The sequence below is a fragment of the Brachypodium distachyon genome, chromosome 3 (genome assembly GCF_000005505.3).
Source record: "Brachypodium distachyon strain Bd21 chromosome 3, Brachypodium_distachyon_v3.0, whole genome shotgun sequence".
Lineage (NCBI taxonomy): Eukaryota > Viridiplantae > Streptophyta > Magnoliopsida > Poales > Poaceae > Brachypodium > Brachypodium distachyon.
Window position 1 is genome coordinate 6776601 of NC_016133.3, and position 24906 is coordinate 6801506.

General features: G+C 42.1%; 5 protein-coding genes and 1 long non-coding RNA gene across 20 annotated transcripts; 2 read left to right on the forward strand and 4 right to left on the reverse strand.

The window, feature by feature from the left end:
- Nucleotides 1–291: 291 nt before the first annotated feature.
- Nucleotides 292–7220, reverse strand: LOC100824704 (pentatricopeptide repeat-containing protein At1g51965, mitochondrial). 14 transcript variants are annotated; one of them, XM_024462404.1, is made up of 8 exons: nt 6379–7220; nt 3555–5118; nt 3093–3171; nt 2635–2735; nt 2334–2522; nt 1461–1547; nt 1069–1138; nt 292–684 (listed from the first exon to the last, which is right to left on the reverse strand). In XM_024462404.1, exons 1-2 carry the CDS (start codon nt 7084–7086, stop codon nt 3913–3915), a joined length of 1914 nt encoding a protein of 637 aa, XP_024318172.1. In that variant the 5' UTR covers nt 7087–7220; the 3' UTR covers nt 292–684; nt 1069–1138; nt 1461–1547; nt 2334–2522; nt 2635–2735; nt 3093–3171; nt 3555–3912. The 14 variants fall into 14 exon arrangements, with proteins under 14 accessions (XP_024318172.1, XP_024318171.1, XP_024318174.1 ...); XM_024462403.1 differs by having other exon boundaries at nt 1057–1138; XM_024462398.1 differs by having other exon boundaries at nt 299–381; nt 553–1138.
- Nucleotides 7221–7607: 387 nt separating this feature from the next.
- Nucleotides 7608–10066, reverse strand: LOC104583481. Its single transcript, XM_024460715.1, has 3 exons — nt 9513–10066; nt 8143–9383; nt 7608–8071 (listed from the first exon to the last, which is right to left on the reverse strand). Exons 1-2 carry the CDS (start codon nt 9513–9515, stop codon nt 8616–8618), a joined length of 771 nt encoding a protein of 256 aa, XP_024316483.1. The 5' UTR covers nt 9516–10066; the 3' UTR covers nt 7608–8071; nt 8143–8615.
- A 1456-nt stretch (nt 10067–11522) lies between these two features.
- On the forward strand, nt 11523–17054 carry LOC100825618 (endoribonuclease YBEY, chloroplastic). Of its 2 annotated transcripts, none has more exons than XM_010235765.3 (13): nt 11523–11950; nt 12034–12285; nt 12357–12452; nt 12949–13123; nt 13216–13296; nt 13399–13466; nt 13922–14014; nt 15068–15139; nt 15555–15674; nt 15758–15808; nt 15922–16107; nt 16242–16530; nt 16614–17054. In XM_010235765.3, exons 1-12 carry the CDS (start codon nt 11624–11626, stop codon nt 16290–16292), a joined length of 1572 nt encoding a protein of 523 aa, XP_010234067.1. In that variant the 5' UTR covers nt 11523–11623; the 3' UTR covers nt 16293–16530; nt 16614–17054. The 2 variants fall into 2 exon arrangements, with proteins under 2 accessions (XP_010234067.1, XP_014756767.1); XM_014901281.2 differs by having other exon boundaries at nt 16242–16444.
- LOC100827172 lies at nt 16922–18230 on the reverse strand. Its single transcript, XM_003571725.4, has 2 exons — nt 17811–18230; nt 16922–17403 (listed from the first exon to the last, which is right to left on the reverse strand). Exons 1-2 carry the CDS (start codon nt 18038–18040, stop codon nt 17085–17087), a joined length of 549 nt encoding a protein of 182 aa, XP_003571773.1. The 5' UTR covers nt 18041–18230; the 3' UTR covers nt 16922–17084.
- On the forward strand, nt 18101–18991 carry LOC112271512. Its single transcript, XR_002964597.1, has 2 exons — nt 18101–18243; nt 18369–18991. It is a non-coding gene; the product is annotated as an uncharacterized LOC112271512 (long non-coding RNA).
- A 183-nt stretch (nt 18992–19174) lies between these two features.
- LOC100828402 (early nodulin-93) lies at nt 19175–22904 on the reverse strand. Its single transcript, XM_003571726.4, has 4 exons — nt 22661–22904; nt 22068–22129; nt 21696–21771; nt 19175–19562 (listed from the first exon to the last, which is right to left on the reverse strand). Exons 1-4 carry the CDS (start codon nt 22722–22724, stop codon nt 19471–19473), a joined length of 294 nt encoding a protein of 97 aa, XP_003571774.1. The 5' UTR covers nt 22725–22904; the 3' UTR covers nt 19175–19470.
- Nucleotides 22905–24906: the final 2002 nt, after the last annotated feature.

Sequence of the window (24906 nt, forward strand, 5' to 3'; positions counted from 1 at the left end):
CTATACTCTACTTTTTTAGAAGACAACAATACCTCCTTCTGAAAATTATATAGCATCACCTGGTAAATAAGTATTGGGACTGAATAGCTTCACTCGTTTTATTCTCTCCACTACCTCCACCCGTATAAAAAAGTTAGAAGCAGCACCGATTTATATATGTGCACGGACCGTAACCTCTGAGTTTTTTTTTCTTCTGGTTTTGATTTCCTCGGGAGCACCGATTTATATTGCAATGGCATGATGGACAAAAGAAGTGAGAAAATGAAGAAATGAATGAAGGAGAGGGCAACCTGTTCCAAAATAAATTTTACATTCGATTTTTTTTAAGTTCATGCATACACCCATGTCTTGCCTGAAGAGTATGTTTTCCATCTATTTCATCTAGACGTGTGATTATTCCAAAACACATGAGGCAGGACAAAAAGACCAGGAGAAAATACATGCATTACAAAAAAAGTGTATGTTATTCCAAAGGAAAAAAGGCTACATAGACATATTTTACCGGATAATACATTATTCCTTATATTTTATTTCCATGGGCAAATAACTTACCAAAGCAATGTAGTCATCTGTAGTTGTTGGAAAATCACCTCCACTTTTGATCAATCAGTATAAGCACGTAGTATTTTGTACCTACATGCTTTCTTCTATTTGAACAGTTCTTCATTCTTCAGTTGTAAAGGCCTGCACCAAGTGATTGTTTGCAATTAATGAAACAAGGAGTAAACAAGAGCTGACAGTGTGGTCTGTTTCATCAGAGAGAATCAAACTTTGGCTCATGGTACAGATATGACAGGCCTGACCAGACTGTCCTATTCACTACTCACTATACAAATAAATGAAACTAGATGAATAAGCGCGCTTTGCCGCGCCAGATAAAAGTAGGCCAACCAAGTGTGACATGTTTATCTATAACAATAAACACCATTTGAAACAATAGGAAGCACTTTGTAACAAAATTAATCAATAAGTATGCACTAAATTACACCAGAAATCCAAAGGTGGATTTCCTATTAAGTAGCACTGCAATTCCCGGTATAGTCTGATGAACTTAACAGGTGCAAGAACCTTGACTTTCTCATCTCCCATGTGCTCAGGGCTAAGAGAGAGGCTTTTCCATCGCAACCAAGCAGAACACCTGCATATCAGATCGATAGTCAATTACCAGAAGCCTCAGTTCCTAAAAACAATAGTATTATCTTCGAAGAATTCTAATGCATGACTGATAATACTCTGGCCTGGGTACAGGAGAGGATTGCAATGGAAAGAAAAGATCTAACAAGTGGAGCAAGAAATAAGTCATAGACTGACTAATCAATAAATTGGATCGTGCGGTTTAATGGTAGGAGGGAGAATTGGAAGAAACACACAAGATTTCAAACCACATGGATACATTGAATCCAAAATAAGGCAGTAAATTACCAGACCTTTTATTAGCGTACAATAGAAGAATAAACAACCTGAAATCATGACCCCATTCCGATATGCAATGCGCTTCATCAATGGCCAACAAGCAGATTCGAGAAGCCAGCAAGTTACTCCAAAATCTGAAAAGCTTAGAAAAGGTAAATCAACAGACTGAGTGCTATATTACCAGATTTTACAAGGGACTAGTCTGTTTTTTATATCACAGGATTTCACCTTGAAGGAAGCTAGATAGCTTTCTCTGGTGGTTGTATACTCATGATATGGAAAGATCGGTTGTAAAGGATAATTGTTGTGGTGTTATGGAAGGATCAAGTGTGCAACTAAAACACAGCTTTAGACATTCAACTTATTTCTTTAGCCGTTAGATTTAACTTTTAGAAAATATGTTGGTCAAAGTTATCTTTAGGAGGGATTTCACCAAAATTTAAGCATCTAAGTTAATCACTACTCACATCTATGGCAATGATGTTTTCTTTCAGTGATCAAAGACACCATAATGAGATATGGATGTGTTTGGTGGTGTTCTGATGATCACCTAAAATCTAGTCACTACTCACATCACATCTACGTACTGGCTTTGATTCTGTAAAACAAAGGATGAATCTAACTCAAAGAAATGATTCAGTATATAGTTCAATCCTTTGGATTGAGAAATCCTGAAATGGTTTTGTATGAGATAATTTAACTTGTGTTGGAATAATTCTCTGGCTGCTCCCACATTTTTCAAGACATGGCCATGACCATATGTTGGCACATGTCCAAAAAGTTGGCCATCCAATCAAACATAATGGCTGGTATTATCCCACCAAGATCTTACTGTAGACAAATTAGAAGAATGATGAGCAAGAAACGCAGTTGATCAACTTGGAACAATACGGTGGATGCAGAACCTACTGAGTACTTACATACTGTAAAAGATCAAAGCCTGTCAAGGTCATTCGGTGCCAAGACGTGTTCCCTTTTCCAGCACTAAGTGGAGAATATTCTTTAAGCCATTTCCTTGTAACTTATAGTACGCATATGGTTCCTCACACTGTTCTTATGTATGTTATCCAGGTAACTGCAACCACCCTGATTTTGCTATGCTGTTCTCACTGTCAAAGAAAGCGAGAGGATCAAATCAGTTATTGAGGGAAAAGAGTAGATTTTCTGTTAAACTCTGTCTAGTCTTAGTCCTAAAGCAATGAACGATAGGTAGATAAGTACTTTATCGCTCAGTTGCTCAGATCTGACTTCTCCCAGCTGCAGGGCCTCCAGGCTCCATTTAAGGGCACACCAGCTAAGGCCGTTGGGGCCTGAAGTCGTCCCTGAGTAAGACGCGAGGACCACCGTGATCAGGCAAGAACTCTCCCTAACCAGGATACTTGCCGGATTGCTAGCGCACTTTAATTACTCACACAAGACTCATACCCCCCTTACGTTCCTAAATGTAAGAAGTCCTAGCTTTGTCTTTAGTCAAACTCCTTAAACTTTGACCAAGTTTATAGAAAAATCTACCAACATCTACGACTCCAAATTAGTTTTATTAATCCATCATGATACATAGTTTCATAGTATTTGATATTCTAAACGTTCATATATTTTTCTGTTAACTTGGTCAAACTTTAAGAAGTTTGACTTAGGACAAAGCAAAGACTTCTTAAATTTGAGAACAGAAGTAGTACCTTGCAAGGCAACGTGGGGGAATTGCGGGGTGGAACACATCATCACACCCCACGAAGGCATGGTAATCCATGGTTTTGCCTATACATACCACCAGTTTCAAAATCCAAATCTTATAACAGCAACAACATGCAACTTATACCAAAACAAGTAGATGGTTTTCTGAATTCCAAGCTAGATGTTCTGCATGTATTAGAAGTTGCAACAAATACTGCAGAACAATTAGTTATATAAGGTTATCCATATTTTACATCTTACCCTAAAGGCATAAGAAATCAAGGATTACAGTCTGAAATCAAACTGACTGCATTGAGTAGCACTGCACCAGAGCAACAATAACGGCGAATTCTTGAAAAACTAGCATTAGGGAAGAGGTCAATATAAACTATGATGCATGGGAATTATAAGATATAGTTTCATCAATCTTAAAGGCAGATAATAAGATAGCAAAGTAGAACTCTCACCTCGTACAAAATGTCTTCAATATCTCCCATAACTTTACTATGAAGAGCATCCTTTAATCGAACAACCTCAAAAGCCACCTATTTGTCTCTTTCTGACCTGATGAATCTTCCAACTTGTGTCAGTTAGACAGGATGTCTGAATTACAGTTGCCATTTTGGAAATCTTGAAACTGCATAAACCCACATATCTACATTATGCTTGACCAAGGTATCCCTGACTATCATTCCAAAGAAGAGACTGAAAACAGACATATTGTTTGGTATCATTGGTTCATTGTAATACATTTGCAACATTGTACAAAGCTGCACATCACAGAAGGTGCATGACATGAAAAATCAGGGTAGATCCTTGCCATCGTCATCTTAATGGACTGACAACCCAACTTGTAACTCGGGATGGCTTACGTATTCTTGCTGTTCTTTGAGATCTACTTTCCAAACGCTCAAGTATTGAATAGGTAATCGAGTCAGGAGTTAATCCTTGCTGCTTCATAGTCTCGTAATGTTTATGAGCTTCTGCTGTCTTCCCACGCCTCTCCAAACAATCAAGTAAAATGTTATAAGTTACAATATTAGGGATGCATCCCTCTGCAATCATCTCATCAAATAAGCTGCAGGCCATATCAACCTTATTGGATTTCCCAAAGCACTCAATCAGTGTGCTGTAAGTGAAGACATCAGGATCATATCCCTTCTCCTGCATCTCTTTGAAAAGGATGTGTGCTTCATCAAGATCTCCATTTTTTCCAAGACAGTTTATCAAAGTATTGTAGGTGATGACATCAGGTTTACAACTGCTAGCCTCCATTTCTTCAAACAACCCAGATGCTTTATCAACTAAACCAACTCTACCATAACTTGAAATCATAATGTTGTAGGTAAAGAGATCGGGAGCAATCCCACTAGCTTTCATCTTGTCAAAAAGAGTGCTTATAAAAGAGACCTGCTTCAGCTTTCCAAGAGCTGAAAAGACCATATTGTACATGCCAATATCTGTATCGATCCCTTTTTCAGGCATCATATGTAGGAGATCAATAGCCTCTAATGTTTTGCCTGAATTGCATAACACCTCAAGCATTGATATGAAAGCATCCCTGTCTCCACTTTCATGTGAGTTCCACATACGACAGAACACATTGTGTGCCTCACTTGCATGCCCAGATTTGCAAAGCGACTTAACCAAATAAGAATAAATTGATTTGTTCAAGTATCTATCACAGATATCTAAAACCTCATTTAGTCTGTGCAATTGCCCTTCCGTTGCCAAAATATCCAGTGTAAGGCTATAAGTGAACTGATTGGGCTGGCAGTCACTCTCGATCATTTTGGAGAGTACAAAAATTACCTTGTCCACCATCTTGTTCTTACCAAGAGCCTCAATAACAGTATTATAGGCAATGAGGTTAAGAGCACATCCTCTTGACACCATTTCGTCAAAAAATGAGAGAAATTTATAGGTCTGCCCAGTCTTCCCAGACATTCTAATCAGTATAGTATATGTGTATGCATCTGGCACACAGTACTTTTGTTTCATATCTTCGAAGACTTGGTAAGCTTGGTCAACCTGCTTAACCAACAAAGATCAGCTGCTACAGTTTTAGAAACAGCACAAGTTTTAAAATGTGCTATTGTAGGGAGGACGAGATACCATAGGAAAGTTTATTGAAATGGTGAGGGTTAAGATTGAAGAAAACAATACAATTTCCTGATTTCGTTCCACTGGCGAAAAAGTTGGTGTTTCAAAGCATGCAAGCTTCTTAAACTTGATCACCTCACTGATGGAACATTATGATGTAAACAACATCAGGAATTTGATAGCTCAAATTCAAGTTTAGATATCCAACTTGAGGTGATATTGCTGTATCCAACTTGAGGTGTGTATGATGTAAAATTACAACAACATAAACCATACTAGACATTTTAGTAAATGCGGCCAAAATATTATTGTATTTGGCAATGTCAGTTAGGTCAAACTACAATGATAGCAAGATGTGTAAAGCGATGCTCTTTGAAGGGTGCTAGCATACATGAAATCTGGTAAAAATTTAGGCCTGTGTTGGATGCTTTTAAGTTCAGTTAGTAGATTGAAAAATGAAAAGGGGCTACTGCGAAAAGTTTGCGATGGTTTAGTAAGAAAACAGTTGATTACCAAGTAATTTTTATGTTTGTACTTAGGGGCATTCCATCGTGCTACACTGTTCTAGTATTGATGACAGCTTGGCTTGTGTATGTACACCTTGACAGTTCAGATATTTATATCAGTACCACCTCATTTGTTTTTTACATGACCATTAAAGTGAAAAAGGTTCAGTGGTTGCAATAAGAACTGCAGCATTTCTAGCAGAGGTTCCAATTCTTCCAGACAGGCATGCAGGTTCTGAAGAACAACATGACCTAGTGCCACCTAGCAACACAACTGCTAGGTTCTAAAGCACAACATTAAGCATCCATGCTTAGTTAACAAGCATTTACAGTGATCACAACCTGATAAGAATTCTCAACTGACGTCTTAATCAAATAACAACTGCTGCACCAGGAAAATTCCTTGCATTGAAAGACAATCTTTAACTGTCCACGGTCTAGTTAGGACTTGTACCAATTTCACCCACAGAAGCAATTTCCGTAACATAACATCGAATTGCAGTTCTATCTCTCAAGCGTCCTCATGCATAATGCCACAGGTTTAAATTGAATGGTAGGTCAGACAATCAGTGCAAAACATACCTATCAGAAACATGAAAAATATATTTTGTAGACCAATCCTATATTAGCCCAAAACTGCAAACACGATTTATATATGTGTGAAGTGTGTACATTATCATACCATTCCAGCTTTGGCAAGAGCATCAAGCAGCATGTTATACGCAAATATATCCAGCTTGTACCCCTTTCTGTGCATTTCCTCATACACCTCGAACCCCTTGGACACTTCCCTGCTCCTCAAATGCGCCTGCACGATGCACTTATAGGTGTACCCGTTAAGCCTCAGGCCCCATTTCTTGGCCAGCTCTAGGCACCTAGCCACCTCCACGCCTCCTCCACCCATCCCGACCAACAAATTCACCGTGGAGATGTTGCCAGCCACGCCATCCCGCTCCATCTGCGCGACGAGCCGCAGCGCCTCGCCAGGGTCCGCCTTGCTGCGGAAGAGGAGGGCGAGGATGCGGTTGTATGAGAAGGCGTCATGGCGGAAGCCCGGGAGGGAGGCAGCGGCGAAGCGGAAAAAGGCGAGCGCGAGGGCGGGGTCGGGGGAGAGGGCCTTGACAACCTCGGAGGCCTCGGAGGCGGTCAGCGTGAGGCGCAGGGAGCGGAGATAGTCCGCGAGGTCGGCCAACGGGGAGGGGGAGGCGGGGGAGCGGAGGATGCGGGCGGCGGCGCAGATGAGGTGGCGGCGCGGGAGCGGATGGCCCCGCGGGTCGTGCGGCGTCGGGGGAGTGGTCGGGGAGACGGTGACGGTGAGTGAGGGGCCGGAGGGGGATGGCGTCGCGGCGGCGATGCGGCCGGAGTAGGTCGTCGTGAGGCGGCGGGGCATTTTGGCGTCTGATGGGGTTTTGTCGTTCCGGTGCTGGGGTTTGGCTGTTTGGGGCCTAAACCTGACAGGACACTTAACGGGAGGAGTTAGTTTTTGGAGGAGTTCGTTGGCGCTACGACCTCGTCGGGCGGACGAGTTCCGACTGGTCGAAACGAATTTCGGTTGAGAGAAAGAGCGAGAGCTAGAGAGACGGAGCAGCGGAGACAGGAACTAGCTTTGTGCCGTGTTTTGCCGCGGGATCATCAAGAAAAAAAATTACAACCGAAGAAAAACATCATAGTCATCTCGTGAACCAATGTCATAAAGCCTAATGATAGGTTTTGTTGAATTTGAACTCTGAAACCAAACTCATGGAGATTGGAGAGAAGAGAAAGCAGTAAATTTTAACTCGGTTTTTATAATCTACTTGTCAGGAATGACAAGAGAAAAGTTAGTAAGAAGTAAACTGGCGACCACCAACTCCAAATTACTTTATAAGCACGAAAGATTTTGGGTAGGGCCGAGCAAAATGGTTCACATCATTTTCGTCCGCGCGGAAGCGGAACGGTAGGCACCAAGAGTTCTTCCGTTAACTTGAAGAGAGAATGGACAAAATACCACTAGTCAAAACCGAGAGTTCTAAAATACAACTGAGAAAACCAAACTTGTCAAAATACCACTACAGTTTTGGTATTGATGCCAAAATACCATTATCCACTAACGGAGACTAACTGAGACTAACAGCCATTAAAAAAGATATATATGCCCTTAACTCTTCACACACCATAAGTCCCTAATTTTCACTCACAAGCAAACTGACAAAACTTGTTTGAGAGGACTACTAGCAGTAGTTTTGCTCCTTGTAGATGCACTAGGAGGTGAAGAAGCCTTTGCAATGGCTGCTGCCCTCGATCTTATCACTGGGCTTGAAATTGCAATCGAAGGTTGAGAAACTTGCTTAGTTGGTGTGCATGGAGTAGTGTTAGTGGTTGCTGCAGTTTTGTGCCTACATGAAAACTTAACATTAGCATGCAGGAGATGTGCAAAATAATAAGGTACTCATGTTAAAGAAATTACCGTTTTGGAGGTGGAGTTGCATCCCGATCGGCATCATTGTCCTTTTCTGGCTCTTTGCAGCCCATCTGCAACCTCTCTCCTTTTGCCTCTCATTTGCATCAACATCTCTCTTAATGTGTCTATGAGCTCTACAAATGCAAGTTGTTTCTTCTCTCTGATCCAATTATTGAAGACTTCTGCCAAGTTATTACTGACATATTCAACCTTGGTAATTGATGAAAACTTGCTTCTTGTCCACACACGATCATGTTCCTTCCTTAAGTAGGCTATTGCTTCTGGGTTGACAGCTTCTATCTCCGCCATGAGGGTCTCATGCTTCTCAACTTCATATGTCCAAGCAGTGGCGAAGCTAGAGCAGAATGCCATTGGGTTCACTCTATTGGATTCATTGTAATCTTATAGTAATAAACAAGGTAAATACACTAATCTAATGAAAGTTTGGTGATTTCCATTGGGTTACAGCAGCTCCGCCACTATGTCCAAGCTGCAGGCCACATGTTATCAAGTATGTCACCTTTGAACTTCTTGAAGTTCATCATGAGATGCATCATGCATTCCCTGTGCTCGCAATTTGGGTACACTTTTTTTATGGCATTCTCCAACTCTTTGCATGCATCTGTATGGATAGTGAGCCCTTCTGGATCACCAATACACAACTTAAGTTGCTGCATGAACCACACCCAATTTTCTGTGTTCTCTTTCTCGAAGATCCCAAAAGCCACAGGAAACATCCAGCTATGTCCATCAACACCAATAGCTGCAGCCAACTGTCCTGTGTACTTCCCTGTAAGAAAGGTTGAATCGACCCCCAAATACGGTCTGCAGCCTTCCAAAAAACCAACAATGCATGGCTTGAATGCAATAAACAGCCTATTGAAGTAGTGCACGATGCCACCTTTCTTACGGACTGTCTTGATGTCTATTTCACACACACTTCCTGGGTTGGCTGTCATTAATTCTGCCTTAAAATTCCACAACAACTGAAAGTTCTCTTGATATGTGCCATTCAGGACAGCAAGTGCACGAGATCGCCCTTTCCAAACATTGCTGTACTCCAACTTCATATTATACTCCCTTTCCAATCGTTCTTTAAGACCTTTTGCACTAAGTGTGGCCTCCTCTTGCAATATTGCTTTCCCCCTATCAGCAATCCAATTCTTGTTTGCCATTCTTGCTTTGCCTTTCTTCTTGTCATTTTTGTTGGCACTTCCACAAGTATGAGCAAATGGAAGTTTCTTTACCTACAAGTATTCACAAGTGTGTAAATAAGATGTAATAACAAGTGCAGAAATAAGCATATTTATAGAATGTAATAACAAGTGCAGAAATGAATATCTCATGTCAATTCCAATAAAAAGCTATTTCCATACCATGAAGGTATTACAACCCTTTAACTTGGAAGCATGTATCCTCCATGGACAATCTTCATCAGAACATATAGCACGAAATCTCTCCTTGTCACTATACTGTGTGTTAAATGACCACTCTTCTCTAATTGCTAGTTGTCTCAAGGCAATCTTAAAAGTTTTTCCATCAAGAAAGGTAGCCTTCTCTTGAATCTGAGGACAATTTCTATCGTGGATATGAGTGGGAACCAAATTGTTAGCAAGTATACTGTCATCATCCTCGGGCACATTTTGTTCATCCCATGAATTGTCAACATCCAATGTTCCCAATGGAATCCTTATATCAGCTACCTCCGGCCCATTTTCAGGAGCCTCTACATGGTCTGCCTTCTTATCCTCCTCCTCATATTTCACGGGCTCATCATCCTCGTACTCCCCTACATAGGCTTGGTTAGGCCAAGCAAAAAATGGAGCATGAACCGGCACATCATTTTCCTCATCACCATTGACATGAGCAGGTCCATTGTTTTTGCTCTCAATGGTCACACCAAACGTTATAGTTCTTGAGTCATCGCATTGTCAAATAATTCTGCTATCTCTGACTCGGAAATTAAAGGAACGGGTCCATCTGCGGCTGCATACCAGATGGTTATTCTCTGATCAGTAGACCACTGAAACTCGTCCTCCACAGCCTTTGTTATCTGCACCACGGACAAGTCCCGACCCACAGCAAAATCCCATGTTTTTCCCCTTTGGTACACTCTTCGACCATCTAGAATCGTCAAGTATGACTTAACAATCTATTTCTACTTTGAAGGTGCCCATCAATCAACACTGAAACACACAAAAATAGCAAATTCTGAACATGCTGCACTGCACGTCGCTACAAAAATCTCCAATGAAAAAGAATAATCCAAACAAAGCATACGTGGGAAGGGAAGAACTGTACCAGTGCGGTGGAGGTGGTCCGGGTGGCGAGCCCGCGGCGAAGTAGCAGCAGGAACGGTGGACGGCGCCCCCGCGGCGAAGTGGGTCGGCGACCGCGCAGCAGCAGGTCAGCAGGGGCGGCGGCGCAGCAGCAGCAGCAGTTCAGCAGGCAGCGACGGCGCAACAGCATGTTAGCAGGGGCGGCGGCGCAGCAGCAGTTCAGCAGGGGCGGCGACGGACGGCGCCCCCGCTACGGGCAGAGTGCGCTCGAGAAAGGGAATCAGAGGGGAGGGAGGCAAGGGGATGCGGTCGGTGGAGGCGGGGACGTGGCCGGCGGAGGGGCAGCCATGGTCATGGATCGTGGGGAGGAAGGGAAGGAGAAGGGAAGGGGATGGGGTGGAAGAGAAAGGGACGGGACGGGGTTGAGAAGAGAAATCGTTTAACGGAGTGCTAACAGAGTGCTATTTTGGCAAAAAAAACCCTTAACAACGGTGTTGTTTTGGCAACTTTTTTTTTTCAGTGCTATTTTGGAACTGGTTTTGACTAGTGGTATTGTGGCAATTCTTTCTAGGAAAAATTGGCAGGAGGACACCGTTATTTCGTGGCTTTTGCCGAAACACACCGCTGGAATGTGTTTTTGTCCAGTACCATTACAATTTCGTGGACATTTGCCAAAACACATTATATGGTCCAAAATAAAAAGTTTGACTTTTTTTTCACATTGAATTATCATTCTACCCTTTAGCAAATGTGTCTAGAATTTTTCAAACTCTTTGTTTGAAGCGTTTCCTCTCATGCGGAGTGCAGCAACACAGGGCACAAATGCGCACCTCAACCAACTGCGAATCCTAGTAGATATCAAATATCGATTCGTGCAAAGGAAACAAATGTTCAAAATCAGATTTAAGATGGTCGTCGACCAAGTAAAAATGTCAAATTCTCAAATTTAGTCGATGCAGAATGTGTTCTAGCAAATATTCACAAAATTATAATGGTACTGGACAAAGACATATTCCGACGGTGTGTTTCGACGGAAACGAAATAACGGTCTCTCCCGACAAATTTCCCCCTCTTTCTAACTTTAACCCCGCCTTTAACCCTATCCTTCCTCTTCCTGCCCCGCATCGTCCTCTTCCTCTCTCGTGCTAGAAGTCTAGAACTGTCTAGTACCGTCTAAACCCCCACGAGCGCGTAGCCTCCTCCTCTCAATGGCGCGGCTCCACCACAATCTCTTCCGCGCGCTGGCCTCCCACCACCTCCTTCTCCCTCACCGTCTCCCTTTGTCAGCACGGCCGGCTCCCCTGCTCCACTCGCCGCCGCAGCCGCCTTCTCATCCCCATGGCCACATCCCACCCCCTTTCCTCGTAACCGCCTCGCGGTACTACGCAGCGTCCACATCCGGACGACGGAGGCGCGGGTCGCCGCCGCCCATGTTGCTGAGGCGGAGAAGGGCGAGGCCGACGCGGAAGGGCCCCGGCGAGCTCAGCGTGCAGATTGGCATCGAAGAAGCCCTCCCCGACGACCCCCTCATCCTGGTGATTGCTTCCGCGCGCTATTTTCGCTGCTCGGGCTTGTTAAACTCTTAAAATGTATCTCTAATTCTGAATTCGCTACGCAGAGTATCGCAGAAACACTTCAGACGGATGTTGGGAAAGCAATGAAGTTGGCCTTCGACAATCTGGAAAGCTCGGAGTACAGGACCAGGGACACCTGTATAAGCAATGTGGATAAGTACGCCAGTGTTGAAGTCTCTCTACTGCTTTGTGATGATAGTTTCATCAGGAAGCTGAACAAGGAATGGAGAGATGAAGATCACGCCACGGATGTTCTGTCGATGTCGCAGCATATACCAGGGCTTGATATCCCCATTGTAAGACGTGCTATTGGATTACATTATTTGTTATTTGATCTTTTGCTTACATGTTGTGTTTGGTTCAACAGCTGCAGTTGGGTGACATTGTAATTTCTGTTGAGACAGCCCGGCGTCAAGCAGAAGAAAGAGGCCATACTCTTCTTGACGAGATCAGAATTCTCATGGTTAGTCTGTTTCACTCATTGCTAGCGTCACTCTTTTTCTATTATAGTAGCGCCTCTGTACATATCCACCATTTCTGTTTATCTCCTAATGTCTAATTGCACCCTCACTGATATACAATCAATGAACAAACGGTTGTGTACTTCTTGTCCGATTTATCATGGACCATAACATTAGAGATGTCAGGTAATGGTGTTGTTGAGATTATAAACTATAGTTTGAACAATCAAAGTAGCAAATAAAATGTGATGGAAATTGGATAAATGTTGACAAGAGACCAGGGAAATAGCAAGGTAGGTTTGCATTTACGTCATGTATCTCTGACTTAGTGCTAAGTTTGATTTTGAAAGTTGAAATTGCTTGGCTACCTCTCTGTGTAAGTGAAGCAATTACTTTGATGATACTTCTGGTGTATCTTGTGAAGAAACTTGCATGTAATTGTTCGATGTTGGAACTGCTTGCAACCTATTATGTGCTAACCAACTTAATCTTGATCAGGTGCATGGATTATTGCATTTATTGGGCTTTGATCATGAACTTAGCAAGGAGGCTGAAGAAGAGATGGAGAAGGAAGAAGAACATATATTAAATACTCTTGAATGGAAAGGGAAAGGACTCATTAGGAGTGCATATTATTTCAGTACCGAGACAGATCATTTAGATAATTCTGATGGTAGGTCACCTTTGCATATCGTGTGTTTTTCTTTGTCATGGGATGCCCATCCATTTCTTCTAACTGGAGTACCATTGAAATATTATATCCAGAGATCAATAGAGGTATAGAGAAAACGAGCCTGCGAGAGGGTCATCAGCAAAAACTGACCCATATAATATGTGATGTAGATGGTGAGTTGATGGAGCAGAATTATACTGTTTTTTCTGGATCTTACGAAGTTCTAGCAAATAACTTGTTCTGAGTTTTTTTTATTACTCTTGTCAATTATGAAGGAGACCTGCATCCAGAATTGAGAAAGAGGATATCACGGGGAGTAAATGTAATCATGGTTACTGGAAAGGTTTGTTTTACTTATTCACTTATTCAGCATGAATGCAAAGATATTCAACCATGCAATTTGAATCTCACTGATCTGCAGTTAAATGTTGTTCTCACTCTTTCCTAAACAGTATTGTCAACTATCAACAATATGGGTAACTTTCTCCAAGTACGAATGAGTATGTAGAGTAGTCTTGATAAAAGTTGGGGCTTGGAAGTTATCGCAATAGGATCTTTAGTGCTTCTATGTAGCTTCTTATCTTAGTTGCAGCCGACAGAAGACAAATAGTAAGCAATGTAATTTTGACTTGTGATAAATTACAGCTGACTACTTGTGATGTTCACCTTAAGACACTACGAAAAATACTAGGAAATGTAGAAGTAACACATATACGTATGCACCATAAGATGACTATGTTTTTAGTTCTTTTATTTCACTTTTCTAATGTTTTCCTTATTTTCCTCCCTTTTAATTAGAGCCGGGCTTCCACCATAAGAACTTTCAAGCTTCTTAATTTTGGAGGAAAAAATGACTTTATATCAGAGCATTCACCTGGTGTATTTCTACAGGTACTTCCTCTTTGTATAACTTGTATAGCTCTAGAAAGTGGAAATCTGTTAGCAAAGATTTGTGGTTTTATGCCGGTGTTCTTTTTGACAACCATGTCCTTCTTTTGTTGAAGACACGTGTGTACAGTTCGAGTAATTTATCTGTCAAATTGTTTTCTGAAACAGACACCATAATCTGAGTTATATTGCAACGCCAATTCTTTTCCCGAGTAACAATGTTTTATCCCACCTTATGTTATCTGCTTTTTGTAGTACATGCTTGTGTGTGTGCATGTCGATGCATCTCTTCTAAAGGAGATGCAGCATTGAACGTAATGCCATGAAATGCACTGTTTTTTGTTTCTGTGTGTGAACCGGACATGATTAAATGTGTTGATGTTCAAATACTTCAAGGTTCTGAACTGCTCAAACTTTGCCCAATCCGTGTGAGTTGTCTATGCAGCTGTGCAAGATGCATCAGTTTCATTACATATGAAAGTAGGAATAAATTAAGGCGAAACCCCTTTTTGCTCCTGAGCTCCCCCAGCCGAAAAGATTTCCGAAAATCATACTTTAAGGTTTCAAAAAATCATGAAAATAATATACATGTACATATGAGCTTCTGTTAAGTGTCTGTAAATTTTCATTATGGAATATGTTTTATTTCGAGCTACAGAAAGAAAATAAATACATAGTTTTCAAATAGATCTACAGTTATTTCTTATTTGCGATTTTTGCACATATCATAAATCAAAGTATTTTTTGACGAAAATTTACAGGTATGTAAAATACATCTGTACTTACACTGGGGAAAAATTCAGATCTTTTCGAAAATTTAAAAATATGATTTTTTTTAATATCAAGCTTTCTGGATCCCGTGAGCGAAAACAGCATGTTCTAAATTAAGATTTTTCTGCAAGCCTGTACATAGGGAGGGATAAGGCAGAAGGAAGTGAGTGCCAAGCTCTTGTCGTGGTCATTCTTTCTGCATGTTAATTGGCTTATTATGCTATTTCATCTTTTTCCCATGACATTTTACCTTCATAGAGTTATAGTTTGCTTTCCTTGATGCAGGGTTCACTTGTTTACGGGAGGCATGGCCAAGTGATTTATAGAGCAAACCTGGATATGGATATATGCAAGGAGGTAATGTTTACAATATTGTAGCTAATCACTTTCTGGCAGCAGCTGTACTTTTGTTAGAATTTTAATCTGGTATCTGCTCTCATTCCATTGAAATTTAATGCTTCACCTTCACCTACTACTCCCTCCGTTCCATAATTCTTGTCGAAATATTACATGTATCTAGACAATTTTTAGGAATAGATACATCCATTTTTGGGCAAATTGGAGACAAGAATTATGGAACGGAGGGAGTATTTTTTAATTATTAAGAGGATTACAGGCATTTTGTTGGGTCTTGTCTGTTCTTTATCACAGATTTGGATGTCATGTCGAACCGTTTTATATCAATTATTATTTTTATCTTTCAAGAGTTATGTGTACCTACTAGGGATGTATAAGACTGCCAAATATTATGTTTAACTTATTTCATTTGCAGGCATGTCTGTACTCCTTGAAACATAAAGTTCCTCTTGTTGCATACTGCGAGGAACAATGTTTGACATTGTTTGAACATCCTTCTGTTGACTTGTTGCACACTATGCACCATGAGACCAAGGTTTGATCTGTAGGTTTTTGCAACATAAACTCCATCTCCTTCGTTTCTAACTATGTTAAGGCATTGAGCTAATGTTGTCATAGGTACAAGTGATGCCTTCAATTGAGGACCTCTTGGAATATTCATCCATTCAGGTTGTGTTACTGTAACTAACGCAAGCGCAAATATGATATGTCGTTATGACAAACTTTTGCATCTTAGATCAATTTTATTTCTATTGAACTTACAGAGTTTATTGAACTTGCAGAAGTTGCGTTTCCTTGGTAACGCGGAGGAAGATTTATCTGTTTTGGCACAGCATTGGTCAAAAGTAACAGAAGGGAAAGCGCGTGTTATCAAACCGCAGTCAAATGCAATTGAGATTGTTTCCAGTAATTCTTCAAAAGGTGGTGGTATAAGGATTCTACTTGATCATCTTGGAATAACTGAAGATGTATGAATTCCTTGCCATCGAAGAACTGCATTTATTGTTCCTTTTGTACCTCATATTCATTGTTATACTGTGCTTCCTTCATAAGGACCACCACACCTAAGAATTTCTTTACATGCATTGTGTCTGCTATGCAGTCTGACCTTGATGCTGTTGGAGACTGTACCAAATGGCTAAGCAACAAGTGATCCAGCTGACATGATTATTGAAGCATTTGTTAGCAACAGAGTGGTGATTGAGAGCTTGAGATACTGGCATGTATGGAATGCCCAGAAGCCTATCCATTTTGAACATGTCTGGGCACCATGAAAAGTCACAAGTTTGTACTGCCATCCTTTAGGTATGAAAAACAAAGGGTTTGTGCATTTTGCATACTTCAGAGAGTGGGTGTGGGTGTTGGAGTGGCAAGTTTGATATGTCCTTCAGGTAATGTGGGATTAAAATTTAAAATTATGTAATTGTAGCAGTTTCATTGGATTTTGTGAGAATCTTTCTCTTGCTGTTAACAGGTATCTTTCCTGGAGGTGAACTAGGAAGAAAATCATATGAGCATATCCATGATTCCATGATGGCCAACACCAACTGAAAGCACATTTTTCAACTTGTGGCAACCTTATAGAACTATTCCTGCTTCTGGGCAACGTTGTCAAGTTCATCATTCATGCCAATATTGATTTTCCACAGATACTTGTACAGTTGTCATTTGATTTCTAATTGTTGCTCAAACAAGGGTTCCCCTATTGTGGTAATGTGTTTATAAGAAGAGAATAGTGAGGTGTAGAATCATGGGCTAGTTTAACGGAAAGAACTATATGCATTGAATTTTGTTGATTATGATCAACCCTTAAGACAAACCGGGTTGATCCTTGAAGGAAAAACAGTTTGAACTTCCATACGAAAGTGTACAATGAGGACCGCATGTTTGTGGAAAGACAATGCTTGGCACGCTAGTTATTATCCATTTACAGGGTTTCACTTTGTTAACTGTTCATATGCATGTGTACATCTTTCTTGTTCTGGTGTGCAGCTGAATTGGCGCTGATGTACAAGAGGTTATTGCTGCTTGCTCTAGGCACTAGACATGCCAATGAACCTTTTGAGGGCTTCTTTGCTATCATCTTGTTGCATATCCTCGGTAAGTGACTTGACCTCTGGTTTATGCCTAATCCCGTTGAGCTTTTGCATGCCTTCATCCTCTTGTTGTAAGTAGCTTCCTTTCCAAGGTCGTGAAGACATGTAGCATCAGATATTGATGTGAATGATTGGGACTTTCCCTGGTAGTACTTGGACAACCCTCTCCTGTAGAAATTAAATTACTTAGGGAAATATCGTTTGAATTCCTTTCAACTGAAGTGGATCTTATAGATGTGATGTGGAAATGCGACCTTTTCAAACTATGACATTATTGTCCAGCTATTCAATCTCTAGTGAGCAAAATTTCATAATGAACTCATAGCTTCATACTTCATTAAATGTTTGCATGCACGTGCTATATCTTGTGCAAAATGGATCCTCTGAGTAACATTTTATTTTCAACCATGGGATTCGAAAATCTGTTAATAACCAACAGTTGTCTCGTTTGGCAAAGGAACTAGCCACACAAGATTGTGACAGAAATAAAATAAAAAATATATAGTAACCATGAGATATCAAGATTAGGATTTCTCTAAATAACTTGATACTTCTGGAAGAGGGGAAACATGCACCTTGCAGGAAGCTGGGCTAGCAATGAAGACAGCTCGTAAAGCGGACCCTCGGACTCAAGCTGCAAGGTGCTTGACGACGCTGAAGATGACTCAGAAGAACGATCAGGTGGGGAATAGTCTGCATCATCACTCAAATCCGATGCCGATGAGCACCGCGACCTGCTGACTGCGCTTGAGACGAAGGCGGCATCATCAAAGTGATCATGTCCATTGTGGCAAGCCTTTTCCATTCTAGGGGGCAGGTGCAACGGTTGGTTATCTCTAAGAGCTTGGAGCCTTGGACAGCAAAGGAGAGAATCCCATGAGCATGTATATATATGCAGACGCAAGGAGGAAACAGAAAAGAAGAAGAAGAAAAAAAGGAAGCCCGTTCCCGTGTGCAGACGGGCGTCTCGCTGGATTCAAATAGGCCTCATCTACTGGGCGCCGAAAAGTAAGTCGAAACCTATCCTTTACACTGACAAGGCAGATAGATCTCTTGTGCCATTTTGTCACGTATGGATTCTGCTTTCCCAATTTACGTCACTGTCTCCGTGTTTGTGCATGTGGAAACACTAGCTTCGACGGGAGCACGAAATGAAACATGTGTTGGTTGCTGGGAGGAAGCAATTATGGGGGAGCATGTGAAAACGACGTTGGGATGAAACATCTTATCTTATGGGAGACTGTCGTCGATCGATCGGCGGGGTTAAGTAAATGAGGCTTATCCCAGTGGATGAGGATGGATAAGATAGGTTATGATGAGAAGGGTGCTTTCGGTTAGGCCGGCGAGAGATCGGCGCTGCCTACATAGTTTGATTATGCTCATTGGGTGAGATTAGCTTGTTTATTCTGGTCTTCTGGGCTGCTAGTGCTGCAGCAGTCGTCTCGATCTAAGTCAAGTTTCTGTTCTTTAAGAAATAATTTTTTGGGGCTCGTTAGCTTTGTAGGATTTTTATAGGATTTCTGTACTTAGCATTCGGTTCACCTTAGAGATGCTAGATTAGTAAAGATTATGTCCAGATTGATCTGACCAAATGGTTCTTAGCATTATGTGAGACCTCATGGAAATTTCTTAAGACATTACAATCCTCTGCCTTATCTATTCATGTGATTTCAAAATCTTTTTCTATTCAAAATCCTGTAAAACCAAATAAGTCCTTGTGGCAATTCTCCAAGGTACAAAGTTGCAGTTGCATTTATCTAATTGTCTCATTCTTTGGGTTTTATTCCCAGTAAACAAGGAAAATAATCAGGGGTGCTGCCTGCTCCGTCTGGATTGAGTTCACGTCGGGTTGAAGCAATTGCCATCTCAAACTCGGTAGAGCACATTTGCTTAAAAAAAAAAGAAAAAAAACTCGGTAGAGCAGATAGCACGACACATATTTCGGATCAGATGCTTAATACCGCTCTACTCCACCAAATACATTGGTTGGGAGCCAAAACTCGATGGAACAGGGATAGCCAGATTTTAGAGGAATAGTTCACATCTTCACATAAAAACAAAACGAAAACATCTATTATTGCACTTTAGATCGGGAGCAAACTTAAGCTTAATTCACATCAGTTAGTTTGAAACTGCTTAAATCTGAAAATTGTTGATTCATCGCACTGTTCTCACGCACCACCCAAGAGCAAGAGTGGAGTTCCTGCCATTCCCACCAATCTCCTCTGTCCAGGGTCAAGTTGACTTGTCGATCCTCCCAATGGTGTTTTGTCTTGCGTTTCGTAGAATGGTTTTATCAGCAGTGATGAAGAAGCCAGCGATACAGGCTGTCCAATAAACAGGGTAATCGTTTTAGAAAGCACTTAATTCCCTGTAGCATATGCATGACAATGACAAACAAGAATAGTTACTTTTAAATTTACAGATAATCAACAATCACTAAACAGGCAGAGCGAAACAAAGTCTTCCAACAAATACATATCTAAACTACAATGGCAACTTAGGGCGTGTAAAATGAGGTGACGTTAGCTTTTTCTTAGCGATGCCACATAGGATAAAACCTGACGTGTAAGAGAGAGAAATGAAGAAAAGGCACAAGCCTTCTTTTAATTAAGAGATGTTCTCTTCACAAGAATGATAAGGCAAGATAAGGCAAATTCACCACTGTACTAGATTTCACCTTTTCTTAGCATTTATTTGGTTAATTTTATTCATCTAAATATTAATTTTAAGATGTAACACTAAGAGATAACCCATGGTACAACATGTTTTGTTGTCTTTTCTAGTTGACGTGGATCGCCTAAAATAAGACAGTCTTATCAACCATTGTACATGCCCTTATAGCTTGAGTCCCTGCAAAGTAAACCATACCGATCTCATTGAAATTGCTGAGATCATTAAGTGCCATGAACATACATAAATCAAACTAAAAGCTTGCTTTGATATCTGTACCATAAAATTAATGAACAGATAGTAGAAGAAAAAGGTTGGTAAGCAGCACATGTTCAATTAACCTGTAGACAAACAGAACAGAAATATTGTATCTATTGTCAATTCTAAGGGTCTCTTTGATTCAAAGGAAGTTTGGAGGATCCTATTCCAAAAGAATGTTTTTCCTATGCAGCTCCTTTAACCACTTCCAACTCTTCAAGAATTCCCCAAAACATATATAAATTGTTGGATGAAGTCTGTACGCTAGAATCTGATGAACCTATCAAAGCAAATTATTCGACTAAGGTGAAACAACATTCCATATTTCCTATACAAATAGAGTTATGCCATCCATCTTATCACTTTTCAGCATAAGTTATTGACATCTAACCAAATGGAACATCTTCGCAGGGTCATTCTAAAAGAACATAAGCCCCCCCCCTTGTGCCTTCTAGAGAGCTTATGGCACCAGAAAGCAAAAGGTGTTTAGAAGCGGAAGTCTCTAGTTTTCCCTTTGGTAGCAGAAAGCCTAGAAAACGAGACTTCTCAAACTTCTGCACACCCCAACAGGAAAATACCCTGCAGTTGACAGAAATTACAGAAAAAATGCCGGATCTATATAAAGCAATATTTCCCCCATTTCCCACTGCCTTCTCCACCTGCAGCACCCTCCCCTCCCTCTCGTGCTGCTCCCTCCCTCGAGATCAAGCCCGGACGGGGACAATCCAGGGTAAAATAAATACAAATAGGAAACAGCAACACAGGACAGTGATAAACTGGAAGACCGAAGAGGACAAATAATTGGGAAGATAACTGGAAACCCGAAGCTGCCAAAGTGCATATTTGGTGAAGAAACTAACAAAGGGTAGTGCAGGACAATCATGAAATTTCAAAGAATAAAAAAATTACAAAAGGCTAGCAATGTTTGTGAAATAAGGGCCAGGTAGCATAAGAAGTTACCCAAGGCATAATAGCATACCATGCATGGCCTCACGGGTAACTAAATAAGGGGAGAATTAGATATTGTTGCAGGCAGAAAACAATATGGGGATGCTTTCTTCGTAAAAGACCTTGAGCCAAAGTGATACAGATTCATTAGTTGTATTTTTCCTTTATTTACTTTTAGATGTGAATTTCCCATTAATATACCCAAAATCTGTGAATGAATGGGCACTGTACCGCAGTCAGAGATTAGTTTATATAGCTTATCTTATTTAATATTCACATTATATAAGGGTGACTAACAAAGAAGCAAAAGTTTGTGTTATAAAAAGAGTAAATTTATTATATGTTCATACAGTACCGATGTTGTAAAACATTGCAGGTATTCTGGTCTCCACCAAACAACTGTAACCAATTACCCACTGAAACAGATATAAATCGTCCACTAGATTTAGCTAACTGTTAAGTCGATCAGCAAATTCACTATTTCAGTAGACTACAGTCAAAACTATACTAGCACTACTTCAGTAGACAACAGTCAGAATCATACTAGCTCTGCAACGGTATTTATCAGCAGCATAGTCTACCTGCCGTTATGATGAGTGCTTGTGCGGTATAGTTGAGATTACGCTTAGCCCAAGGAAAGACACGGCAACCAACCAACTGCACAAGAACAAAAAAAATTAACAGAAGTGAGAATATATGCAAGCAAACGATTTCAAAGTATTTCAGGTTTAAGAATAAGGCCAGAAATTGAACTACATGGCAGCCTGTTCATGATAATCCAGAAGTTCATTTCTCACACCGAACTCTTGAAATGAAATATAAAAACTTGAGGAATTTGTTTCCTCCAAATAGCGAGGATAGAAAATGGCACTAAAGTTGAAATGAAACATAAGTACATAACCAACATAAATATGGATTATATATTGGACGAAGTTGGTAAACAAAATACACACCGTAGGAACCGCAACCACAGTACCAGCAATTGCAGCGTTCTTCCCACCCAACAAGATGGCCTCTGCATCAAGAAAACACAAGAAACAAAGATCAGTAGCAGAAAGCACATAACCACCTGCATTGCCTCTTTCTTCTACAAATATGCATGCCACTATCTAACAACTTGAGAAGCCAATTGTGCTGAGAGCTGAGACATCAGATAAATTAAGCCATGTCACAATCTAACATCAGAAGCTAAATTATGTTGAGACATTAGAGAAAGGTTCCATGAAACAGAACAGATCGACGGATTGAAACTAACGAATATACACAATCCTGGCAGCCCATGATTAGAGAACCTACTACCACCAAGACAGATTAACACATCGGTATATCAAGTTCATCAAGAAATCATTCTAAGGTCCCGTGGTCTCACAACCGCCGACGGGAAGCCTGAAAACGGCGCATCGAGGCATCTAAACAGGCTCGAGCGCAATCTCTACCTCGGACAAAGGAACCCGCGTCTACCGCCGCCTCGGTTTCCGGATCGCTCCGGGACCTTATGGCCGGTGATGGGACTGGAAGTGGGGTGGGGAGAGAGTTTTGAGGATACCTCGGACCGCGGCGTTGGATTCCTCCTCCTTGGGGGATCGGATAAGGAAGTTCCTGGAGGCCATGGCTTCCCGCTCCGCTCTCGTCCTTGACGGCGGCTTCTTTCCCCTACCTCTCTTCCAAGTTCGCTGATCCGAGTTTACTTTGCCTTCTTTCGGCTGCTGGTGCGGACGCGACTTTGCGAGTGGGAAGGCTGGGCACGGAGCCCCGACCTGCAAGGGGAGGATGGTTCTTTCTCTTTTCCAACTTTGCAATTATTTTATTGTTAATCAAGCTTGAAGTTCGAATACAAATTAGACTAATCTTGTCGTTTTGTCGATCATGGTTGTTGGGACATGATCATGTGTATGCGACGATGTATAGGGGGCAAGAACAGGGCAGGAGTATTCAACATCATCTTTAGCAGCCTTTTCCTATGTAGTGCTTAAACAAAGAACAAAGCAGAAACTGGTAGAGCGGTTATCTAATGGGCGTCTTCCTTTCTATGATTGTGTCACTTGGTTCACGTCGACACTCCTGGCAAGTAGCGGGGACCAAAATCAAAATTTGGGGAACCACAAATGTTTACTGTTGTGTTACATCAGAGGAAAACTGAATGCAACACGTCATTTTTTAGCAAACAACATCAAAATGAAAGTGTTTAACCGCATCATGCAAAGAAATCACAGAACCAAAGAACATTTGCCACGGTAAAATCCAAAAGAGTAAAACACATCACCAGTCCTAATTCTTTCGCAAAGGTCCCAAGTTAGTCTACTTCTTTGAAACGGCACATTAGTCTTAATAGTTTAATAAGTGGTTCATCTCAGGTCCCTCTGGTGTACGCACAGCTCCGGCCGCATGACGTTGCTGCCACCTAGGATTGCGCCCACATGTCAGGTCGGGACGTGGCCTTGCCATCTTACAGAAGCCCCTCCCCCCCCCTCCTCCGCGTTTCAGGTCGTTCCATTTCGTGATCCCTGGTGTTCTTCTCCCTAGCCCGCACGTCGCCCCCCCGCCTACCCCGGCTAACGCCGGCTCCCTCCCCTTCCCCGACAGCGTTGCCTCCATCTCCCCTCAAGCTCGCCGCCTTCCTCCCTTTCCCAGGCCAGCACTGCCCCCTCCCCTCCCGGGCCAGCGCCGCCTCTCTAGAAATTTTCCCTTTTTGCTCTCTCTACGCCTAAGCTCCTCCCTGGCCGTTGCCGCTGAATCCCCGAGCTCCTCCCTGGCTGTTGCCGCTGAATCCCCGAGCTCCTCCCTGGCCGCCCCCGCCGAATCTCGGAGCTCCTTGTCCGGCGTTGTGTACTTCCTCGATGACTTGTTTGTCAACTTCGATGAATTTGGTGGAGAGAAAGGAGAGCAGAATAGAGAGAAAGAAAGAGACGGGGGAGATGTAGAAAAAGACAGGAGGTTTAGCAAAAGTGCGTCCAACTTGGCACCTGACATGTGGACCCAAATAATCACGTAGGCAGGAGTCACGCGCCCGAACCACAATACGACCTGTGTTGAACCACTTATGAAACAATTAGGACTAAAATGTGCAGTTTCAGAGAAGTAGGACTTAGGACTTTTGTGAAAGAATTAGGACCTGTGATGCATTTTACTCAATCCAATTTTTTTTTGAGGACACCTCAAAAGGGGTAGGGGGTTCCTACATTTCATTATAGAAGAATTAGAGTTGCCCAATTTATTAGGGAAAACCGGGCAAAAACCAGATACAAGAGGACGAAGCCCCTAGCAGTCAACGGGAGGAACGACGCAACGAACAAACGCTCGGCCTACACGCCAACGCACCAACGGGAGAACCGAAAAAGAACCCCGCCATATCGAAGCACACATAGCCCCTCCACTGAGCAAGCCAGATCCGGCATGACTCCCCAGAGAGGGCTGAAGGACCTTGACGGGCTCCAAAGGAGCACGGAAGAAACATCGCCAGAGCCCCGCACCACCGAACCGCACTCGCCGCCACCGCACGAAGGGGAGAGAAACCAAATCTGCGAAGAGGAGCAGGTTTGGGCCGCCCTGACGCAGGAGGACGTGAGGCGTGCCTCAAGAACCCGTCATCATCCATTGCATCAGACCTCCTGAGGACCAACGCTTTCTAGGGCCGCCGCGGCGGCCAGAACCCGACCACGCCCCGCGCAGCAACCGCCTTCGCCCCCTTCCGAGGCCGCCGCCTCGACATTCTTCCTCTGCTTGACTGAGACCAATCTGCGCCCCAAAACGCCAGATCGGCGGCCCAGGCAACCAAGACGCGACCCGCGACCG

Coding starts and splice junctions, on each gene's coding strand:
- LOC100824704 (XM_024462404.1), bottom strand. CDS start 7,086: ATGCCCCGCCGCCTCACGACGACCTACTCCGGCCGCATCGCCGCCGCG. Junction 5,119..6,378: donor CTCTTGCCAAAGCTGGAATG/GTATGATAATGT, acceptor TTGGTTAAGCAG/GTTGACCAAGCTTACCAAGT.
- LOC100828402 (XM_003571726.4), bottom strand. CDS start 22,724: ATGGCCTCCAGGAACTTCCTTATCCGATCCCCCAAGGAGGAGGAATCC. Junction 22,130..22,660: donor ATCCAACGCCGCGGTCCGAG/GTATCCTCAAAA, acceptor TTCTTGATGCAG/AGGCCATCTTGTTGGGTGGG. Junction 21,772..22,067: donor CTGTGGTTGCGGTTCCTACG/GTGTGTATTTTG, acceptor GTTCTTGTGCAG/TTGGTTGGTTGCCGTGTCTT.
- LOC100827172 (XM_003571725.4), bottom strand. CDS start 18,040: ATGGAAAAGGCTTGCCACAATGGACATGATCACTTTGATGATGCCGCC. Junction 17,404..17,810: donor CTAGCCCAGCTTCCTGCAAG/GTGCATGTTTCC, acceptor TAATTTCTACAG/GAGAGGGTTGTCCAAGTACT.
- LOC100825618 (XM_010235765.3), top strand. CDS start 11,624: ATGGCGCGGCTCCACCACAATCTCTTCCGCGCGCTGGCCTCCCACCAC. Junction 12,286..12,356: donor CAGGGCTTGATATCCCCATT/GTAAGACGTGCT, acceptor TTGGTTCAACAG/CTGCAGTTGGGTGACATTGT. Junction 16,108..16,241: donor ATCTTGGAATAACTGAAGAT/GTATGAATTCCT, acceptor TCTGCTATGCAG/TCTGACCTTGATGCTGTTGG.